The sequence below is a fragment of the Megascapheus bottae genome, chromosome 22 (assembly GCF_031878675.1).
Source record: "Megascapheus bottae isolate mThoBot1 chromosome 22, mThoBot2.hap1, whole genome shotgun sequence".
Lineage (NCBI taxonomy): Eukaryota > Metazoa > Chordata > Mammalia > Rodentia > Geomyidae > Megascapheus > Megascapheus bottae.
Window position 1 is genome coordinate 34,586,435 of NC_143530.1, and position 21,747 is coordinate 34,608,181.

The 21,747-nt window shown below is 41.1% G+C and overlaps 1 protein-coding gene across 1 annotated transcript in view; it reads left to right on the forward strand.

Annotated features, from left to right (window-relative positions):
* The window catches only part of Phactr1 (phosphatase and actin regulator 1), a 412,563-nt gene that overhangs the window by 242,348 nt on the left and 148,468 nt on the right, over positions 1 to 21,747 (forward strand). The window contains 2 exon segments of the mRNA XM_090356490.1: positions 14,634 to 14,695; positions 14,697 to 14,799. Coding sequence (XP_090212616.1) covers positions 14,634 to 14,695; positions 14,697 to 14,799 — 165 coding nt within the window.

Below are 21,747 nucleotides of genomic sequence, written 5' to 3' on the forward strand. Positions count from 1 at the left end.
TCGTACTGCTTTGTTTGCTTTTGGAGTAGGATTTCCCTTCATGTTCAGGCAAGCCTGAGATGCCACCCTCCTACTTATGCTTCTGTGTGTCACTGGGGATGACAGACAAGTGACATTGAATCTAACAAAATTCAATCTAAGATGGAGTCTTGCAACCTTTCCTTTGACATGGGCTAGCCTTAAATTATGATTTCCCCAATCTCATCCAAGTAGCTACGATTACAGGCTTGATCTACTACGTTTAGCTCAGTGAATGGTTTTTGATGGGCAAGACCCTTTCTTTCTGGGTCAATATGAAAACTGAGACACTCTACTAAAATCACAGAGGACCTATTGGGGAGGTTAGAGAACAACAGGGTGCCTTGAATGGAGCTGTGCCTGGCTGCAGTGTGGAAGACTTATGGGCAGATAGCAAAAATAAGGCATAGAAATTAAGATGAAGATAAATGAGCTACCAGAAGAGGGAAGGGGAGACGGGTAAGAACTACTGGTAACTTTTGACAAGTCTTAGTAAAGATTTGGATGGGGGAAAATGGTAAAGGAAAAGGCTTCAAGGATGATTCATGAATTCCTTTCTGAGCAGTTTGATAACTGGTGTTCCCATTTCTGAAGAACAGTACAAAAATAAGGCACTCTAGATAAAATGAATTTAAGTTGCTTGTGAACTATGAATTGGAGCTAAAGTAGAGTGATAATCCTAGCAGTAACCTCAGACATGGGTCTACCCATTTGTATGAAATAATCTATTGTCTACCATAAAACCGTAAGACAGCTCTTCTTATTAGCCTTATTTTACAGACATAGTAACTGAGACCAGATAAATAAAGCCATTTGATCTGAGTTCCACAGTTAGTACTGTATCAGGTAGAGAGTCTTCAAGGTCCGAAGTATAAATGTAGTAATATTTAGATGATCAATGCTAATTGAAGGTCCAGGAGCAAATAAAATGGTTATGGGAGAGCTGAGCCCTAAATAACTCCATAATTTAAATCAAGTCCCAAGAGATACAGAGCACTGTAGAGAAAAGAAGCAGGAAATCTGTATTACTTATGTTACTGTAACTAAGATGCCTGACAGAACAATTTAAAGAAGCGAGCACTTATTTTTGGCTCACAGTTTCAGAGAGTGGATCATAGTAGGAAAAACAAATCACATCATGGTAGCCAGGAAGCAGAGAAAAGAAAGCAGGAAGTATGCATGTCCTGAGGCCATGCCCCCAGTGGCTTACCTCCCCCAATCTCCCTAGCTCCTACCTTTTACCACCTCCCAACAGTGCCATCCTATTACGACTCCGTAAAGGGATTAATCCATTGATTAAGTCAGAGCCTTCCAGGCGGTTATCAGTCTAGTAAGCAATGGACATTATCCATTACAACGTCCTTTTGACAAGCTTTGCAGGGTTGGGGCTTGAACTCAAGACCTGGATACTCTCCCTTAGCTTTTGTGCTCAAGGTTGGTGCTTTACCACTTGAGCCCCAGCTCTGTTTTGGGCCTTTTGGTGGTTAATTGAAAATAAGAGTTTCACAGTTTTTCTTGCCCGGGCTGCCTTCAAACTATGATCCCTCTGTTCTTGGCTTCCTTAGTAGCTAGGATTACAAACATGAACCATCAATATTTGGTTTTTACCTTTTTTAAAATCAGTAATTCAAGTATTAAAATAATAATCATGAAAGAATTTGGCTCCTATGTAAACAGAGATAGCTTTCTTCGAAAAGGTTTTGAAATTCTGCCAGAGAGAAAGAGCAGGATGTAAACATGTATGTTTGTACTCAGCATTCTGCCAGTTACAAGCTATACATTTGTGTAAACTCAGGTTAAGTATGAGAATTTTGTTCTGCTGCATAAAAAATGAAATTAATTGGAAGCAAGACAAGGGATTTATTTCTCTCTAAAAGAAGGACAGAGGTGGCCAAATATGATGTTCTACAATGTTTTTAAAGGCCAAAAGTCCCTATGGATACTATGAAATGCCCCTTGTCCTCATAGTGACTGCCACATTACAATCATCACACCTCTGCCCTAGAAACTTAGATGAACAGAAAAGCAGACCAGCACATATCTTACCTTTACATAGGCATTCCAGGTGCCACAGGCTTCAACTTACATATTGTTGGTCAAAGTTTGGCAATATGGCCACACTACAGTCAGAGGAGCCTGGGAAATGGTTTTCAACAGGACAAAAATCAGTTTGTGATCACTAAAGAGGAAGAGCCAGTTGTATTTGGCAGGCAGCCAGACATCTCTGTCACCGTGAATTGACTCTTTTGCAAAAAAGGATTTAGTGTAGTCCACTCCCCACACTTGTTGCTTTATTGGACAAGATAACAAGGCAAGGGATGGATACTGAGAAGACACCTCCAGGTGGCATAGCCATGTGTCCATTGGCTCCTCCTGCACATCACGAGCATTTGGATATGTTTCCAATAAAGAGTACAAGCCAGGTGCTGGTGGCTCACACCTGTAATACTAGGTAACACTAGCTACTCAGGAGACTAAGATCTGAGGAGCATGGTTTGAAGCCAGCCCGGGCAGGAATGTCTATGAGACTGTTCTCTCCAATTAAGCAGCAAAAAAGCTGAAACTGGAGCTGTTCCTCAAGCAATAGAGAACAAAAGCTCAGAAATAGTGACCATTTGTGCCCTGAGTTCAAGCCATAGGAGCAGCATAGTTGAAGAAGGAAGAGGAGGAAAAGGGAGGAGGGAAAAGGGGAAGAAAGAAGAGGAAGGAGTAGGAGCAAGGAGGAAAAGGAAGGAGGAAGAACAGGGAAGAAGAGAAGGAAGAAGAGGAGGAAGAAGGGGAGGAGAAGGGGAAAAAGAAGAGAAAGAGGAGGAAGGAGGAAGAAGGTAAAGGGGGGAAGGAGGAAGAAAGAAGAAGGAGGTGGAGGAGCAGCAGGAGGACATATTTCATTAATATGTCAGGTCAACAGCAGCAAATGTGAGTGCATGTGAGAACCTTTCAGTGACAACGCTTTCCTTGGCTTTCAGAATCGATTTCATAATCTACAGGATGAGTATTTGATTAGCTCTGCAGGAGAACTTCCTGCTCTCTGCTAAGCTCTCCACCTTCCACCAAATGTTTTCTGGTAGATAAAGTAGAAGAATTATATGTGGAGACAGCAGATCCTGTCATTAATCCGCCTTGCTCTTCTCTGGATAGCATAACAAAGGTTCTGCCCAGGTCTCACCAGCAGACTGTGGTTGAAGGGAGGGGCTTTGTCACTGGGAAAGTAACTGCTGGGCTTCTATAGAAGCTAGGTGGCAGGGTGGCAGGGCTTCTGGGTACCCTACCTAGGAGAGTATTGAACATTTCTGGGTATGTATAAAAAGGACTTTCTTTTCCCATTAAAATAAATCCAGAGTTGTCAGGAAGTATCAATGAATATTAATATGCTTTATTTATTGTTATTTTATTGTAAATGTGATGTACAGAAGGGTTGACGTTTGATATTTTTAAATTTGGAAGTTGACTTCAGAAGTAGATGGTGCTTTAAATAATGACCTTTAAGATTATTCTATTACACAGGGCTTTTTGTCACCTTTCATTATGTGTGTGTGTTTGAAATGTCTATCGGTTTCAAAGTCCTCTAAAACTGAAATAGGAATTGCTTTTGGTGTCATGTTTTCCGTTTTGTTTCTGTGGCTTTCCTCAAAGCCTTGGTCCCACAATTTGAATTATACAATAAATGCTTTCAAGTCAGGGCATTGAATCCTCGTCATTCCATGGGCCTTGGTACAGCTAATCTCTTGTATCCTGGGGATTAATACCATGAGACCAGTGGTACTAAAATTCTTCAGTGCTCAAGTCCTCTATGAAAAAATGTCCTCTATACCTATGACGTAGGCATACCCATCTATACACTAGAAATTATTTGTGGATGACTGAGGACACGCAAGGAATGCAGTGTAAATGTTAGACTGTTACACTGTAGCAAGAAAATTATCAGCAAATATATAGTATAATGCAATCTTTTTGTTTTTCTCTCTCTTGGCAGTTCTGGGGTCTGAATTCAGAGTTAAGCATTTTTAGGTAGGTGCTCTGTTATATGAGCTGTATTTTCTTTTTCAGATAGGAGATGATTTTTTTTCCTCTCCTATCTGGCTCAGAGCATGATCCTCCTATCTCTGCCTCCTGAGTAGCTTTGATTGTAGGTGTGAGCCACAAGACCTAATCCTCACCAACCTGCTTTGAAGACTTGCAATCCAAGATAGGTTGGCACCACAGATGTGACCCCTGTGGATACAGAGGGCTAGCTATATATTTTACAGCAGTGCCCAAAAGGACAGGTAGCAGGGCAGGAGTCGTGACTCCAGTCTTTCCTATAATACCTCTTTTTTCTTTTTCTTTTTTTACTTGAGGCCTTATTTTAATGTTAAGAAATATTGGAACAGAGAGCTGCAGTGTAACTCAGTTGTAAAATATTTTCCTAGCATGTGAGAGTCCCAGGGTTCTATCCCCAAGACTACTGGATTGATGGTAGTAGACTACTAGTGGATTAATGGTAGTAGATATAACAATAACAACAGTATTACTTTATTATTGAAAGGATCAGAGGCAACATTCCAGTTGCCCTAATTTAGTGAAACCCATTCATGTAACCTTGAGGAAACTGAAAGGCTGTTTATAGAAATTTAAATAGCATGTTGCCAGTAAAATCAGGAAATAATGGTTGGCAGATTATAAGCCTAAATTCAAGCAAACAGTTGTGTTTGAACAACTTAGGGCAGAACCCCACCGGGGACTGTGGTGTAAATCAGTGGGTCTCAGTGATGGTCTGCAGTGAGCCCTGTTGAATAGTCATTAGCAGCACTGTGCCTTACCCAGTAGAGTCAGTCAAAGGCCATTCAAGAGAAACCCAGAGTGAGTATGACAAAGCAACAGGCATAAGCAGTCAATAGCCTAAGTTTGAATCCAGGCAATAAAGTGCAGCTAGCAAATGTCACTAGTGTGTGTTCACATAGTAGGTAACTTCAAATCCAGCCTGGGCTGTATAGTGAATTTGAGGCCAGCCACAGCAACATCATAAGACTTTGTTTTAAAATATAATAATTAAAAAGAGAAAAAAATAATTCAAATGACAACTAAATTGAAGGTGAATTCAGAACATGTAGGGAGCAAAATCAGCCAATGACTTCCTGTTGACAGTTTTACAAATGTAACAGCTTTCATGCAGAGGAATAAGAGATTCTAAAGAATTGAAAAATAATAAGACATTTGCTTCTAAAACTTGACTAGTAAAATTCAGTTTCAAAAGGAATAGAGAATACCTTGTTTAAAAAATACTCAAAAAAATATACGAGCAGATTTTCTTATTTTCTGAGCAACAGAGCAGCCCCACATGAGAGCTATTTATAGTAACTAAAATATACACACATGGAAGAGGAAAAAAGAAAACAAGGATATTTTAGCAAAGATCAACACCCTAGCAAAAATATTCTTCCCAGAAGTCCTATTTAGATTTTACATAGTCACTAGATATATAACAAGGGGCACTGAAAGCGAGTTTAGAAGCAACATAAACTATCATGCCATTAGAGAAAGAAAGCTAGAACTCTGAGCTGAACAGGAAGTTGATTCCAAAACTTGGCCTGCAACAGAAAGCGAGGCACCCTGTAATTGTCCCCCAACCTACATGCTACGGGGAACTAAGCAGCTAATATCATGAAGTGTTACAATGAGCTCAAGGGAGATGAACTAAATAGAACCATAATAGTCTTGACAGGATAATGGAAGAAAGATTGTTTTCAAAGGGTGGCGCCAATAGCCTTCTTAGCCTGGTCTTGAGTCTCAGCCCCCCACAAAACATGATATATGTGTGATAGTGAGGTAGGTGCTGGGCCCCTTTTATTCCCCTTATATTGGCTCATTCTGTGTAAGTCTTTTAACACTCTGTGACTCATTTACTGCAACTGTGAAATGAAACTATCAACACTTGTGAGTTGGGATTTGGCATTTTGTGATTCAAAGAATATGAATCTACATGAACTTCATGATTTCCCACAGAAAGACACACCCTCAGCCAACCAACTGTATTTACAATTAAGTTTAGAATGCAAAGATCTTAAAACTTATTAGCAGACTGTTGTCAGAGCCTTATGAAGGCTTGAATTGTTATGAGATTCTTTAAGAAAAAATATGTTCACTTGAACAGTGGAGAAATAAATAGGAAATTGTACCCACATTCAAGAAGAGCTAATGATGGGGGGTGTGGGGGGGGGGGAAATGGGTACCAAGACATGTGAAAGGGTATCAATGTATGTGAATTAATACACCTTCTATCTGGCAAATATCATGTAACCCTTTTACTAATTACAATAAAAAAAAATAAATCATGAAAAAAAAAAAGAAGAGCTAATGAGATTGATGGAAAACTTCTTAGAACAAAGCATGAACGTTTGGCATGTTTGAAAGAATTACTAATGATTTGAAGGGCCTAGAGCTGGGCTGTTTATGGTCATTCAACAGATCTAAGAGGTGAAAGGGTGAGAATTTTAATAAGTGCTTCAGCTGATCCTCTTAAGATATTGCTTAAGATTGTGATTCACTGGTGAGGAAAGTCTCGTGCATCCAGAACTTGAAGTTCATGTCATTCCCTAAGAGACAGGCAAGCAACCCAAGTGTTAGGAAACTTTATCCCAAGAGAACCAGTTATCGCTAGGTGGTCTGCCTGGTTTAGCTAACTCTTACTGAGCCCACGCTCTCTACCCTCCAGAGGTGAGTTTTAGTACATAGCTGTTGTGTTAGCTTTACATGACTCTGACAAAATGTCTTGAGAAAATCAACATAGAGGAAGAAGGATTAAAATTTGTCTCACAGTTTCAGTCACCGATCATTTCTTGGCTCCCTCACTCTGGGCTTATGGTTGAGGCAGCATGTTGTGATGGTTTTATAAGGGACTATTATCTGCATCTTACAAGGAAGAAATGGGTGGAACTTTTTGAAGACCAACAATGACTTTGCTTAAACCCATGTGGTTGCAACTAACACAATCTAACTCAAAGGGAAAAGAGAGAGAGAGAGAAATATAAGGAAAATGCCCATGGTTTTAATGGCAAAACTGGAACCACAGCTTCAGATTATAAAGTGTGTCTTCTGTCTCCCCTGAGTTATCTTTGGCTGTCTTTGCCTCTGCCTTGGTTGAATTCTCAGGCAGCCTTTTCCCCTCAAAGTGGCAGAAAAGTTACCAGCAGCTCCGTGCTATGGAGGTATGAACTGGCAAATGATGGCGCTAGGGGGGCCCAATGTCTCTTTTTGTAAGTAAAACTTTATTAGAACGTAGTCATACCTGTTGCTTTTGTGGTGTAGTAGTTGTGTAAATACAGCCTAAAGTGTTTACAACTGGCTTAAAGAAGTTACTGACCCCTGCGGGAGAAACCAGGGTTGTTTTTTTTCTCTTTCTTTCTTTCTTTCTTTCTTTCTTTCTTTCTTCCCTTTTTTTCTACTTATAGTTGATTTGTATGTGAATGGCACTATTTATTTAACTGCAGGGACACTAGACATTGGGGCCTGAGGTTTGGGGGATGTACAAAGGGTCCACATTATTTAAGGATTGTTGCTTTGGATTAACACAAGAGTTTATAAGTTCATTTACAATTTAAATAAACACATTCCCTTTCCCAGGACAAATACATTCTGTAGATTAAATAACTAATGGAATGTTTCATAAGCTTTTGTAGTTCTTGTATGTGCCCATGCTTGGTGGTTAGATTCCTGAGAGATGAAACAGGCATTTTGTATTGAATATCCTATAAAGGCCAATAGCATCTATTATGTCAATAAATACAGCACAGTAATTACAGGATTGTAAATTTAAATAAGGCCTTTCCCTCCTGCCTGTGTGGTCTCTCCACAGTGTTCCTATAGTCACAGACTAGACATACATTCATTTTTCCAGTGCAGTGCTTAGTAATTGCAAACGAGTTGACCTGTTGGGATTGGACTTTCTTTTAGTCTAAGAATTGTCATCGTGATGATCTTGATATTCTTTTAATGTTAACCAACATTGAAAGACTTATACACTTATGGCCCCTATTTTGATTAGCTTTAGAGCCTAATCTGCAATCCCAGTCAGAGCAGCCTATCTACCAATAATCCCAAGGAAATCTAGAATTGAGTCTCATTGACTGGTTGAGCTCAATTGCTCATCCCTGACTGAATCACTGGAGGGAGGGGGAGGGAAAATGAAATGTTCTCATTGGCTGGCACAAGGTCACATGCTCACTTCTAGTGTCTAGGTCCAGGGCAGTTCTTGAACTTCCTAGACTTGGAGGGGGAGGAAATGAGTGAGGGCTCCAGGAAGCACAATCCACTGCTATCTAACAGCCCAAAAGAACTCATATCTACCAGCAGCAAACAGGGGGTAGATCTGAACCCATATCCTCCTGGCTTTAAAAGTAATATTCTTTTTCACTCCACACCATTTATTGTATTTGCTAAGTGAAGTAGATTTGAGCCTATTCTAGTCCTTAACAGGTACCCGCTGAGTTCCTCACCGTAGCCATGGCCTAGGACTTTGGTCAAATGTCTTCATTTCTGATGACCTAGTGAGGAGATCCCCACCACACCAATGTACAAGTGTATGCGTATTTATGTATTTTAGCCTCAGACTACCTATCCTTCTTTTCATTTGGTAGAGCAGATCCATTTGTGGTGACATCTGTTGTGTAATCTTTTCACAAAAGGAAGCTTACTTCTTCCCTTATCCCTGAAGCTCTCCTTTTACTTGGTCAGTTGTACAGAGATTTCAATAGCCAGATGGTCACACAGTGGGGAGATGTTCTTGCAAACAGACATATCTTAATTAAAAATCACATGTTCCTTTTCTTCTGAGAAGTCACTTCTTTCTACTCATTTGCTTCTCCTCAATGTTTGCATGCATAAAATGGGGACAATACATAACACTATATCATAGAGTAACCTGAAGGTTACAAAAGGTAAGTGCTTCAGTGTCTGAAAAATGGTGAGTGTTGTTGATATTGGCACTGTCACCAGCTTCATTGCCATCACCACTGGCTTTGTAGCAGTCAGCTTCCCATTGTTGTGACAGACACTGGACAAAGGTCAACTTGAAAGAGAGGTAGGGTCTGTTCTGGCTGATTGTTTCAGAAATTTTTGTCCATAGTGTCTGGGCACTGATGCTCTGGGTCTGTGGCAAAGCCACAGCCCATCATTCAGAAGTGACAAGATAGGAACATGTTCACCTCAATGCAGCCAGGAAGCACACAGGTACAAAGTAGGGAGCCTGGATCTAAATATTCCCCCTCAAGGACACACCCACAATCACCTAGCATTCTCCCAGCAGGCCCCTGCCTCTTAAAGTTCCCACTACCTCCCAATAACACCACAGACCCAGAATCAAGCTTATCTTTCATCTTGGGAGGGACTATTTAAGATTCAAGAAGCCTTATCCTATTTTAGAATGTCCTCTCTTGTGAGGAGGAAGCTGAAAATCCTGCTGTAGTTTTGGATTCAGCTTCTCCAAAATTCCTCGGAGTATTTGGCACATGGGACTAGCTACATATGAGTCCCAAATGGCCTGTTCCTTGTGTCCCCATCGCTGGCTCCAGCTAAACATTTGACAGCAGAGGCACATGGCTTCCTTCTTTTCTAGGGGCCCAGTGGGAGACTATAGGATTTGCATTCCCTAAGCCAAGGGGAGCTGGTTGCTTCTGTCCTTAGAGAAGGCTTTGGAAAGCAAAGTCCTTTGAGGAAGAAATTGATTAAGGGTACCAGTTGAAGTGCCCTGGCTCTGCCTAGGCCCTCAGACCCATCCATCCCAGGAGCTATGAGTGGTGGGTTCAGAGTACCAGAAAGAACAAGTTCTTTCACATTGGTGACTCATATTATTTACAAGTCAACTATTACCCTTCTTATGTTTCTAAAGAGAACGAAGAAAAGCAATCCCCATCTATTTTCCTCCTACAGATAAAACACAATGGTGCTCACACCATCTAGTCTCTTAAAGAACATTTTCTTGGATGTATGTCAGGGCTAGAAAATCCCTGAGAGACACCTGGCTCAGGCCTTTCTCTGTCCCTTAGGGACCAATGTGGTCTGCTGCCCAGCTTCCTACCACTTGATTCAGCACTGTCCTTTCTGGCAGTGGACAGTCAAGCTGAATCATGTCTGAGTGAGCATTTTTCCCAGACTGCATCTCCCCTTGCAAGCTATAAAGATGCCACCTTGGAATTTAAAATAGAAGGCTTGCATAAAGCATCCTCCATGTATACTGTGTCCAATGAAAACTTCTCAAAAATATCACTAGCTTATGCCTCTTCTCTTCTACTTGGCCTTGATCTCAGAACACCATTCTCTCTCGCTTTATTGTACTGGGAGACTACTGTGGTGTGGCTTGGACTTTGGCCCTGGGTGCTGTCCCTGAGTTCTTTAGCTCAAAGCTACCACCCTACCTCTTGAGCCACAGTGCCACTTCTGCTTTTCTGGTGGTTAATTGGAGATAGGAGTCTCTCAGACTTTAGTGCCTGGACTAGCTTTGAGCTTGGATCCTCAGATCTCAGCTTCCTGAGTAGCTAGGATTACAGGTTTGAGCCACTGCGCCCAGCTCTTCCTTTTCAATTGTATTCACAAGCTGGCCTTCTACCTCACTCTTCAGCCTTCCATTATCTGGTGGCAGAGCAGTCAGCTTGAGAGCTAGCCTCTACCACCAGATGAACTGATGAAAAAAATGCAATATGGATGATTAAAGTATAAATCAATTAAGCCTAATGTAATCTAGTCTGCTCAATAATCTACTGCACTTAAGGGCTAAACATTTTGAATTTAATAATACACTTATTAAGGATTCATTTAACTAGAGTTATAATTATGCCTTTATAATGCTTTCTCTGCTCCTTTACATTCTGGGTTTTAACAAAGCTCTCCTAATTGATTATAATGGTTTTAATGTAACAACTTCAGAATATTTTCATATCCATTTTTTAAAGAAAGGTTTGATACAGCATCTTCCCTCAGCTTCCTGAGTAGCTAGGACCACAGGTGTGCTTTTATTTTTCTTGAGACAAATAGTGACAATTATTTTGTGCCTGTTGAGACATAGGTGAATATGTGCAATTCATTTCTTTATTCAGATAACCAACTTATTTATTTCATAAGTCATTACTGAGTACCAAGCCAGGAGAGAAAAACTCAGTATCAATCCTGAATAATTCTTATTCTATTTTTTCCCCAAGGACAGAAAATATCTCTCTCTCTCTCTCTCTCTCTCTCTCTCTCTCTCTCTCTCTCTCTCTCTCTCTCTCTCTCTCTCTCTCTCTCTCTCTCTCTCTCTCTCTCTCTCTCTCTCTCTCTCTCTCTCTTCTCTCTCTCTCTCTCTCTCTCTCTCTCTCTCTCTCTCTCTCTCTCTCTCTCTCTCTCTCTCTGCTGGTCCTGTGGCTTAAGCTCAAGGTCTTGGCACTGTCCTTGGGCTTTCTCAAGGCTAGTGCTCTACCACTTGAGCCACTGCACCATTTCCAGCTTTGTCTGTGTATGTGGTACCAAGGAATCGAATCCATTGAATCCAGGGCTTTATGCATGATAGGCAAGCACTCTACCACCAGGCCCTGCTCCTGGCCCCAAGGAATTAATCCCTTCTTAACCTTCAGCAGATGTGTTAGGTTGGCTGGACTCAAGACCATTCACACTCATTATTTTTAAATTTTTTACCTGTTATATCTTAAGTTGCTTTGGAGATCAAAGCAAAATGGAAGATGGAAACTCTTCCAAGTAAGTAGAGATAGCTGACCTCCAGAAATGGTTGTGTGACTAGATGGCTGTAGGTAGGCTCCTGGGATGTAAAGACCTCAATGAGCTGTGATGACAAGAAGACTTCATTTCTCTTCTCTGCAGCATGTGTTTGGGGAGCACTAGAGGAAAGTGTAAGCCAGACACAGATCCAGTTCTCTGAAGGTCAAGGCAAGGAATTTGTAGACTCTACTGCAAGCTATGGGAAGCTCTGTGAAATTCTGGGTTGAGCAGATGTCAGTAAAGACTGTCTAGTAACACAGTAAAAGAGAAAGAGTTAAAGGCAGGAAACTGGGCTTAAGGGCATAGGCCTATGAAATCTGGACCAGCCACTGTACCATTGTAAAGTAAAGGAAGAAATGGTACGGGGGGAGGAGGCAAGGAAGGAGGTTGATAGACAAAATGGGCCATGTCTTATGTTGATATTCCTTCTTTCCTCCCTCCTGACTCTTGTTTCCCACAATTGTCAATTGCTTATGTGGCTGTCAGCCTTCTATTACTATAGCAAGTATCTAAACCAATCAACTGAAAAAGAGAAAGGCTTACTTTGGGGCTCACAGTTTTGAAAGTTCCAGGCCATAATTCGGCAGATCAGTTGCTTTCAGGCCACCTGTGGAGGGCAGAATGTCATAGAAGTGCTTGGTTGGGGCAAAGCCGCTTACTTTACAAACAAGACAGGAAAGGGGCTTCTGTCCTTCCATATCTAAGTGGAGGGGCGACTATAGTCAAAGATAGGAGTGCCGTTTTCATTGCAATACCATATTGCAGCAAGCAGTTGTGCTCACTCCAGCCTGTACCTCCCTGTTAATCTTTTGACTGAATGAGTGAACTGGACCTAGGAAATGGGCATAGTCTGCCTCCTGTCCTTCAGGTCACTCAATCATTCAGGGATCCGTGAATTGACTTGGCTTCCTCCATACCTCCCAAGCCTATCGACCTCCGTGTAATTCTGCTGCTCAGAGCTTTTGCCAGCTTCTTGTTATCTGTCACCAGAATAACTGCCACTGCATGCCTCCTGGCAGTATTTGTAGGATGGAGAGTTTGCCTGTTATAATCCTATCCTGACTATAGCAGAAAATCTAGCAGCCCAGAAGATCTCTTCAGGACTGTAGGTGATATAAAAGTCCATCTGTCTATTTTGGGTGGGACAGTGGAAGTGGCTGGGCACTGGGCAGTCACAGAGTTAGATGCATTTGTGAGTGTGTTTCTGGAGAGTTGAGTTCTGTGTCAGCCCTTCCATTGCTCTGAGCAGGTTATTTACACTGAACATTCTGATCTTAGATGCTCAAGTTGGGGTATATTTAGCTCACTAGGCTATGCAAATACTCATGCAATGTAGAAAACAGTCTCTTTGCTTCTACATACTAAAAAGAGGTTGGAGAGATTGTGGTTTTAAAGGAAGTTCCATCTTTCCTTAAAAAGGATTGAAAAATATTAAATATCTTTGTGTTCATCTGCTTTCCATTACTATAACAAAACACCTTGAGCTAAATAAACTTTTAAATAATGAAAGGCCGGGTGCAGTGGCTCACACCTGTAGTCCTAGCTACTCAGGAGGCTGAGATCTGAGGATCAAGGCTCAAAGCTAGCCCCGGCACAAAAGGACCTGAGACTCTTATCTCCAATTAACCTCTTGAAAAGGGGAAGTGGGGCTGTGGCTTAAGGGGTAGGGTGGTAGCATTGAGCTAAAGGGCTCAGGGACAGTGCCCAGGCTGAGTTCAAGCCACATGACCCACCAAAATAAAAAAAAAATGTAAAAAAACATGTGGAAGGGTATCAATGTATGTGAATTAATGCACCTTCTATCTGGCAAATATCATGTAACCCTTTTATTAAATACAATAAAAAATATTTTAAAAAATAATGAAAGGTTTATCCTGGGGTTTTTGTCTGGGACCAATTGCAATCATCATTAAGGTTTATGGTGAGGTATTACATTATGACAGGCAGTTAAGTATATGGCAGAACAAACTCTTCACTACACAATGGGAGAACAGAAGGGAGAAAAAAAGAGGAAGAAATCAGAGTCTCATACTCTCAATCAAGGACACACTTCCGATGGCTTAGGACCTCCCATTAGGCCTAATTCTTTTGGGTTCTGCTAGCTCCATATAGTGCACCAAGCTGGAAACCAGACTTTTAACCCATGGTCTTTGGAAAACACTCCAGATCCAAACCATAACAGAGTCTGAAGATGCTCAGTTATTGAAACTACTCTAGATGTTGCCTAAAAGCACCGCCCTCCCCCTCAGTTTTCTAAGTAAAACTCAAGAAATGAAAAGAGAATCCAACAAAATGAAAACAATGGTAAAAATCTATTCAAGTGTGAGGGATTGTGAAGTCTGTCAGCAACCCTCGAGTCTCACCCTCGACAGATGGCAGTGCTTCTTCTGAGCATCTTGGTATTTCCTGAGCAGTAGGAACTGGCTGGTGGAGATATTGGAGAAAAGATGGTGGGTGAGTGTTTCTTTCCTTTTTCCTCACTAGAAGATGCCATCATGAATCCAAGAAGTTGAAGCCACCAAGTTTTAATTGAGAAATTACTGGGCTTATGGTGGTGTATACATCTGTAAGCTACCTTACTCTGGAGGCTGAGATAGGAGAATCACTTAAGCACAGGAGCTCAGGGCCAGCCTATGTGTCATTGTGCGACCTTGTCACTCCAGAAAACAAGCAAACTAGTGTAATGGCATGTTCTGGATCTCTATGGTTTATTGTACTGTCCCCAGCCTTTGGAACATATCAGTATGACTTCCATTCCAAAAGGCAAATGGAGCTGCAGTCACGTGGTTTCTGTTATCTGTAACCATGGAAAACGCTAGCCATCTGTGAAGCTCCCATTTTAACACTCCCCCCACCTTTCTCTTTATTTCCATCTCTTTCTTGGAAAAAACAAGCTGAGGAAGTGGAGAGGCTGGCGGCGATGCGTTCCGACTCCCTGGTTCCAGGCACTCACACCCCCACCCATCCGGAGGAGAAGTAAGTTTGCCAATCTAGGGAGGATTTTCAAGCCTTGGAAATGGAGGAAGAAGAAAAGCGAAAAGTTCAAACACACATCAGCAGGTAAGAAGACTGCTTTCTTATTTCTCATTGGGTGTTGAATTCAACTCCATATCTTAATTCATAGAATTAAATTACCACAAGCTGGCCAAACTAAATTTAAAAGAAGATTGAAGCTTTAGAATTGCTCCTGTCTTAATAATTCTTAAGTATGCTTGGAAATGGCTTTTATGTTCTTTGTATTCTCTTGTATCTCAGGAGAAGAATTTTTTGAGGAGTTACAGTTTTTTTTAATTTAAAAACTTACCCCTATTATTTGATCTATAAATAATCTGAACTTGGAACTCTACCTTTTCTATAATTGAATGCTTTCACTCTAGCATTGACAATCCATTTCTTATTATTCATTTTATTTTCACTGTTCCAATAAAAGTCAACACATAGCAGAAAATGAGTTATGTATGGTGGTTGGCAGATAAGAATAGGTTATTTCATGGAGGAAAAATCTTGAATAAATATTCTTGGACAAGGCAGGAAAAGAATAGAAATTAGTCATTTCTGGAGTGATAAAGACAACTATGCTGTTCACAGCTCAGTGACCAGAAAATATGAAAGTCAACACAGCTGAGATTTGTTGGTTCTGGGGCCAGGCTGCCTGGGTTCTAATCCCAGCTATGATCCTTGCTAGTTATAGGAACTTAATCAGTTGATTAAACTCTCAGCCTCAGTTCCATCATTTGCAGAAGTAGGGGTAAGAATTAATATTTACATGAGTTAATATTTGCAGAGATTCTTCTGTGATGAAGTAGAGGGGTATTTTTAGGAAAGTAAGGGTTCAGGGAGGGAAATACTATAGGAAAAGACAAAAGGTGATTTCATACTGTTGCTTTGAGAGAAAATGATAGAGAAGCTCTACAGATTGGTTTTGATTGTCTCTTAGTCTTCTTGGGCTGGCATAGCAAAATACCACAAACTGGCTCAAATTAAGAGTATGTATTTCTTGGGGGCCGGGAGTCTGGCCTAGTGGTAGAGTGCTTGCCTAGCATTCACAAAGACCGGGGTTCAATTCCTTGGTACCCCACATACATAGCAAAAAGCCGGAAGTGGTGCTGAGGCTCAAGTGGTAGAGCTCTAGCCTTGAGAAAGCCCAAGGACAGTGTTCAAGCCCTGAGCCCAAGCCCAGGACTGGCAAAAAAAAAAAAAAAAGAGTATGTATTTCTTATTGAAGTGGCTGAAGCATGTGTGGACAAAGTAGGTTTCAATCTGAGGCTTCCACAATCTTGCTACAAAATCAATGGTCTTCCTTTGTGTATGTTAGAGAATGCTGTGTAGGGTCTATCTAATAAGGACACTAATCTCATCCTGAAGGCCCCACCCTCTGAACCCTAACTTTCTCCCTTCTCCAAATACCTTCTCTTTGTACTTAGGGTTTCAACATAGAAAGTTGGATGTGGCGTAAATTAATCAATAGCACTGTTTCTAGTTATGTACTCATTCACTGCCCAGGCCTTCTTCCAGAGTTTCATTGCCTCCTTCCTCCATGTCCTCAAAAGCTCAACCTGCTTCCTCTCCTCAGAAATACCATTTCCTCTGCTTTTCCCCCATTGTCTCACCCCTCCCCCCCAGATAGAGATAGATCCACTTTTTATTCCCTGAACATCTACAGATCTGAGACTCTTCATGCCAAGCACTCTAGAAAAAAGAAGAGAACAACAAACACATTTTTAAAAATACTGGAAGAGTCATGATAGATCCCTGCCCTTGTTTTCTAGGCTCTTTTATTCTATGGTCTCATCACCCAGTTGTTGCCAGGTGTTAATTCCTGGGATAGGAATGACCCCAGCTTCATGACTCACTAAGTTGTTGCTTCTCTGCCTGAGTCCCTTCACCCTGACCCTGTGTCCACCTTTCTCAGTCCCTGAATGGATTGCCTGAGATATAATACAGGTCATTCATGCATTCCTAAAAACCACAGAGGTATGAGGTGAGCAAAACACCAATGGACATCCAACACTGAAGGAGCTGGAGAGGGCGGCTAGATACTAAAATAGTTACATGGGAGAAATAAATGCTAGTGTTGTGCTGCACTGTAGGGGACTACAGCTTGCAGCAGTCTATTATCTATTTTATAAAGAACTAAAAGGGAGGAATTTGAAGTTTCCCAGCATAAAGAAATGATTACTGTTTAAGAAGGAAATGTTAATTACCCAGATTTGATGATTATACATTTCTATGCATGTATCAAATTATCACTGCAAATTATCACCAAATTACCACCAAATCATGTGCAAGTATTGTGTGTCCACATTATGTTTCATTGAGGACAAATCTCAAAGTAATATAATCTGTCTACAAGGTCAGTTATAAGCACCGTGAGCAGGACTGAAAATGGGAGTATAGAATAAGCATTAGAAAAAAATCCATAATCAAAGCAAAGCACTGATAGCTCACACCTCTAATCCTGCCTTCAGAGAATTGAGATTCAGTCCAAGCAAAAAGCCTATGAGACTCCATCTCCAGAATAACTGGCAAAAAAAAAAAATCTAGTCTAGAGGTATTGATCAAGTGGAAGAACATCAAGTGAGCACACAAGCTGAGTGAGTTTGAGGCCTTGACTACCATCAATAATGCTGATGATGCTGATGCTGTAACAGCAATATATTTCACAGAGCCCTTTCTGACTTTGCTATGCAAAGTGTTTTTTAATAACACAAACAGATCTTCAAATAATTGTCATGTGTCAGCATGAATCCCTGGGTGGTAAACACAATGCCTCCTTGCTAATTGAAGGCTTTGCTGAACATCTTTGGCAAAGCATAAGGGAAAGCCATGAAACTTCTTTTTGGGGGGGAGAGGAGAGAGGGGGGTCATGGGGCTTGAACTGGGCCTGGGCGCTATCCCTGAGCTCTTCATCTCAAGGCTACCACCCTACCCTTGAGCAAGCCCCATTTCCCATTTTCTAGAGGTTAATTGGAGATAAGAGTCTCAGGTCCTTTTGTGCCTGGGCTGGCTTTGAACCTTGATCCTCAGATCTCAGCCTCCTGAATAGCTAGGATTACAGGCGTGAACCACCACGCCCAGCCCATGAGACTTCTGAGATCAATTGTTCTGACTTCTTAAAGACTTTGGAAGATTTGTCCCTTTGAGAGATGTGGATACAATGGTGCCAAATTACTCATGAGTCATTAAGAAATCTGAAAAGTTCTCATTTCTAGCTCTTCAGGGAGAAAGGACCCAAACATGTGACAGGTCAAGCGGATGGATTTATATTTTTCTTACTAACTATTCTTAGTAAGTGTTGTGATCTCCACAGCCAATTTGTTTAATTTGCCAGCCGATGCAATGTTCTGTGTGTTAGTGGTGGTGGTTTAAGACACTGCTCCCGAATTAGAGAAGGTAGAAGCTGCCCATAGGTACCTTTCTAGCATGGAAGATATGTGATAGCATATACATGATACTATTCTGGTCTCTTTTTAAAATTTATTTTATGCTTTACCCTGTGTCAACCTCTCTTGTTAATTGACTACCAGAATATGGTGTTACTTTTACAAAGAAGAAACTTAGCCTAAAGGAACAATTTGACAACATAAAGATATTCAACACGATAGACTGTACACAGTTTCAAATCCTAAAGTACAAAATTCCCTGTGTGTGGATATAGCCATAGAGAACAAAAAAACTGCAAAGAGGATTAATTGATTGTGGGACTGCTAATTGGTTGGCCAGTTTTCATCAATATGCATATATCTATCTGATGTATCAGTAAGTATACATGATGTGCGTGCTAGTGAGGGAAATATGTTCAGGACCAGTGCAGGAGGTATTGGAGTCTCTGCAATGGGTCTTACAGTAGGAAAGAGTGAACAGTCTCACCTCTGAATACTGAAAAAGTAAAGATTTATAGCCATGGAGTAGGGGTGAGGATCCATGGATGTTTATTGACAGAAAACACCTTCAGGAGGAAGGAAATTCTAAGGCAGCCTAACAGGGTGTATATATATATATATATATATATATATATATATATATATATATATATATATATATATATGTGTGTGTGTGTGTGTGTGTGTGTGTGTGTGTGTGTGTGTGTGTGTGTGTGTGTAAACCAGCCTGTGTGATCAGACATCACCTGGGGTATTTATATTATTCCCCCAAGAATGCTATCACAAATTACCATGAACTTGGTAGCTTCTAACTATTTTCTCACAGTGTGGAGGCCAATGTGTAAAGTCAGGATATCAGCAGGTGCTCCTGGGAGCTCTGAGGAAGACTCTCTCCATGGGTCCCCTACACACTGTGGCCACCTGCCAATCTGTGGTCTTCATGATGCTAGCAGTCCCAAGAGATGCACAGATGCTCTGAGATCTCACGGCAGAAGTACAAAGTTGCCAGGAAAATTGCCTAGAAAAAAATGTATGCTTGACCAAGGACAAAATAGACGCCATAAAGCCTGGAAACAAGAGGAGTTCTAGTCTGTAGCCTAAAAAGAGCTCTCTTATGGGGAGAAACAGAGAGATGAGGGCTAAAGTTAGAGTTGCGTTTAGGTGTGTGTGTGTAGGTGTGTTAAGGAGTCTGGATGCTATCCCAGTGGGATAAAATAATTATCAGAGGATTGAGTTTCAGGAAAATCATTGTCTGTACTGTAGGAATAGCTTGGAATGTCGCCACCTTTTGTTTCCAAGTTTATAACAACATCTATGTATTTGTCTGTAATAAGAGAAGATTTACTTGTGAAAGAATTAAGAAGACAGCTCATTACTGTCAGATCAAGTGTAAATTTAAGTGTTCCTATTGATTCTGGTAGCAAGAACAACAGTTAGCAGGTGGTTGATTATAACGTTGAAGAGAAAGGAAGACAGTTGAGACTTAAGTAGCTGTGACGCGCAGGGCTGAAGTCTGTGAGCAGAGCAAGAGGTAGTTAGGAGACAGAATGAGCAAGACTTGATTACAGTGTGTGTATGTGTGAGGATGAAGAAAGAAGATGTATAGAACCACTTTTGGGTTTCTCCCTGAGACGTGAGAAGGGTGGAGGTACCACTTACTGTGTAAGGGTCATTGAACAGAAGGTCGTTGAAGATAACAGTCAGTTTGGGGGCATGCTGGCTTCTGTGTGTGTGTCCATGACATCACATCTCTTGACATCATGTCTGTGAAGTTTTCGAGAAAGCCAATTGGGGACCAGAAAAATGGAATCTATCTAGAAATCCATATTGGAAGTCCTATGTCACTAGAGTGTCCCTGAAGCCAGGAGGTGACAAAACACCAAGTAAGGTGTAAATCACAGGGGTGCTAGCATCCCCAAGGACCTCCATTTTTATAACTTATTTAATAACACTTAATTTTTATATTTATGAACTCACTGTTATGATGATGATGATGATGCACAGAAGGATTACTATTAAAATGATGCACAAAAGGATTATAATTACATACATCAGGTAATGAGTACATTTCCTTTCATACCATGTCTTCTGTTACCCCTACTCTCTCCCAGTCCCTCCTGCCATACCCCACCCATGAGCTGTATAGTTCACTCTCATCAGTAGAACCCTCATGTTTAAAGTCATCAGCAGAGGCAGAGAAAGGCAGACAGACTCACTGGGCCCTTAGGAGGGAACCCCGTTACCAAACTAAAGGTAGAGAAGGTTGAAGAAAGGAAATAGAAGAGTCAATGCTGGCAAGTCTTGAAAAAAAATAACAAGGATGGAGAAATGTGCAGTGCATTTAGTGTCTTTGAGAATAACAGCTTGGGGGAAGCCAAGTATATGTGAGTTAAGAAGTACATGCAAGGGGAGAGAAATGTGGAGAAATACAGAGCAAACCCAAAAGAGGCTGTGAGCTTGAGGGAGACCCTAAGATCGATCCAATTTCTTTTTTTTTTTTTTTGTCGTTTCTGTTTTTTGGTACTGGGGATCAAACCCAGGACATGGTACTTGATAGGCAAGCGCTTTGCTACTGAGCTACATCCCATTTCCAAGCTGCAGCATTTCCCTGAATGGGACTTTGGCACTGCAAGGGAAGTTGAGTCACCCCCAGAGTGATTACAGAGCTGAAGAAACATTTTCACACATTTTCCAGCAGTCAACAATACTCAGAAGTAGGGAAAACAAACATACAAATAAACAGTGTTATTTAGCATCTGATTTTAATAAGTCATCAAACAAAATTGTGTAGCTTTCCACATGTGGCTAGATCACACATTCCTTTTGGGTGATTGTGTGGCATATTCTCTCTGGCACATGATCCTCAGAACCAAAGCTAGCTCAAAAAGACGTCAAGTATTCTTACTTGCATAGCTGTCTTGACCCACAATGGAAGTACATATGGGTTATTAGACAAAGCAGCTATATGGCCTATGTTTATTTTTAAAAACTAATAAATTCAGGCAAGAGATTGTGGAAATCAGTACCTTCTACTGAATGGCAAAAGCTGCAAGCGATTTCAAGGGGTATTGCATCCAGAACTCTGTGCTCGTAAGTCCAGGCTATAAAATGCCCTCTTTTATCTTTTAGCAAGGGATGCCACATGTGGTAGAGTAGCTGCCTGATAGACACATATTGAACTTAAAGTCAGATGGCCAGCCAGCTGTATTTTTGTAGTTAAACCACAGTCAAGTAGAAGAGAGAAGGCAGTAGTTTCGTCTCAAGGTGGAAGGCCTTACTTGGCCTTTGAAGAATTTGCCACATTTGTGATTGTTTTCCTATTTATCATAGTTACACGAGATTAGACTAAATAACAGTATATATTCAAGGTCAGTTTATTTGGGTAGGATTCTTGCAGTGGATTGACCTGTCTCAGCAGGAAGTTCTTCTGTTGGTCTTTTTGGGAATCTCACACACAATTGGAAGCTGATGGAGTTAGAATTATCTGGAGGTAAGCGGCGACATAAGAAGCCTGGGGTCTTGTTCCTTCTCTATACAGTCTCAAGACCTTCCACACAGTCCCTTTCTGTGGGCCAACCAGCAGCATCTCAGGGACCTCAAGAATACAGAAGTAGAAGGTCCAAAT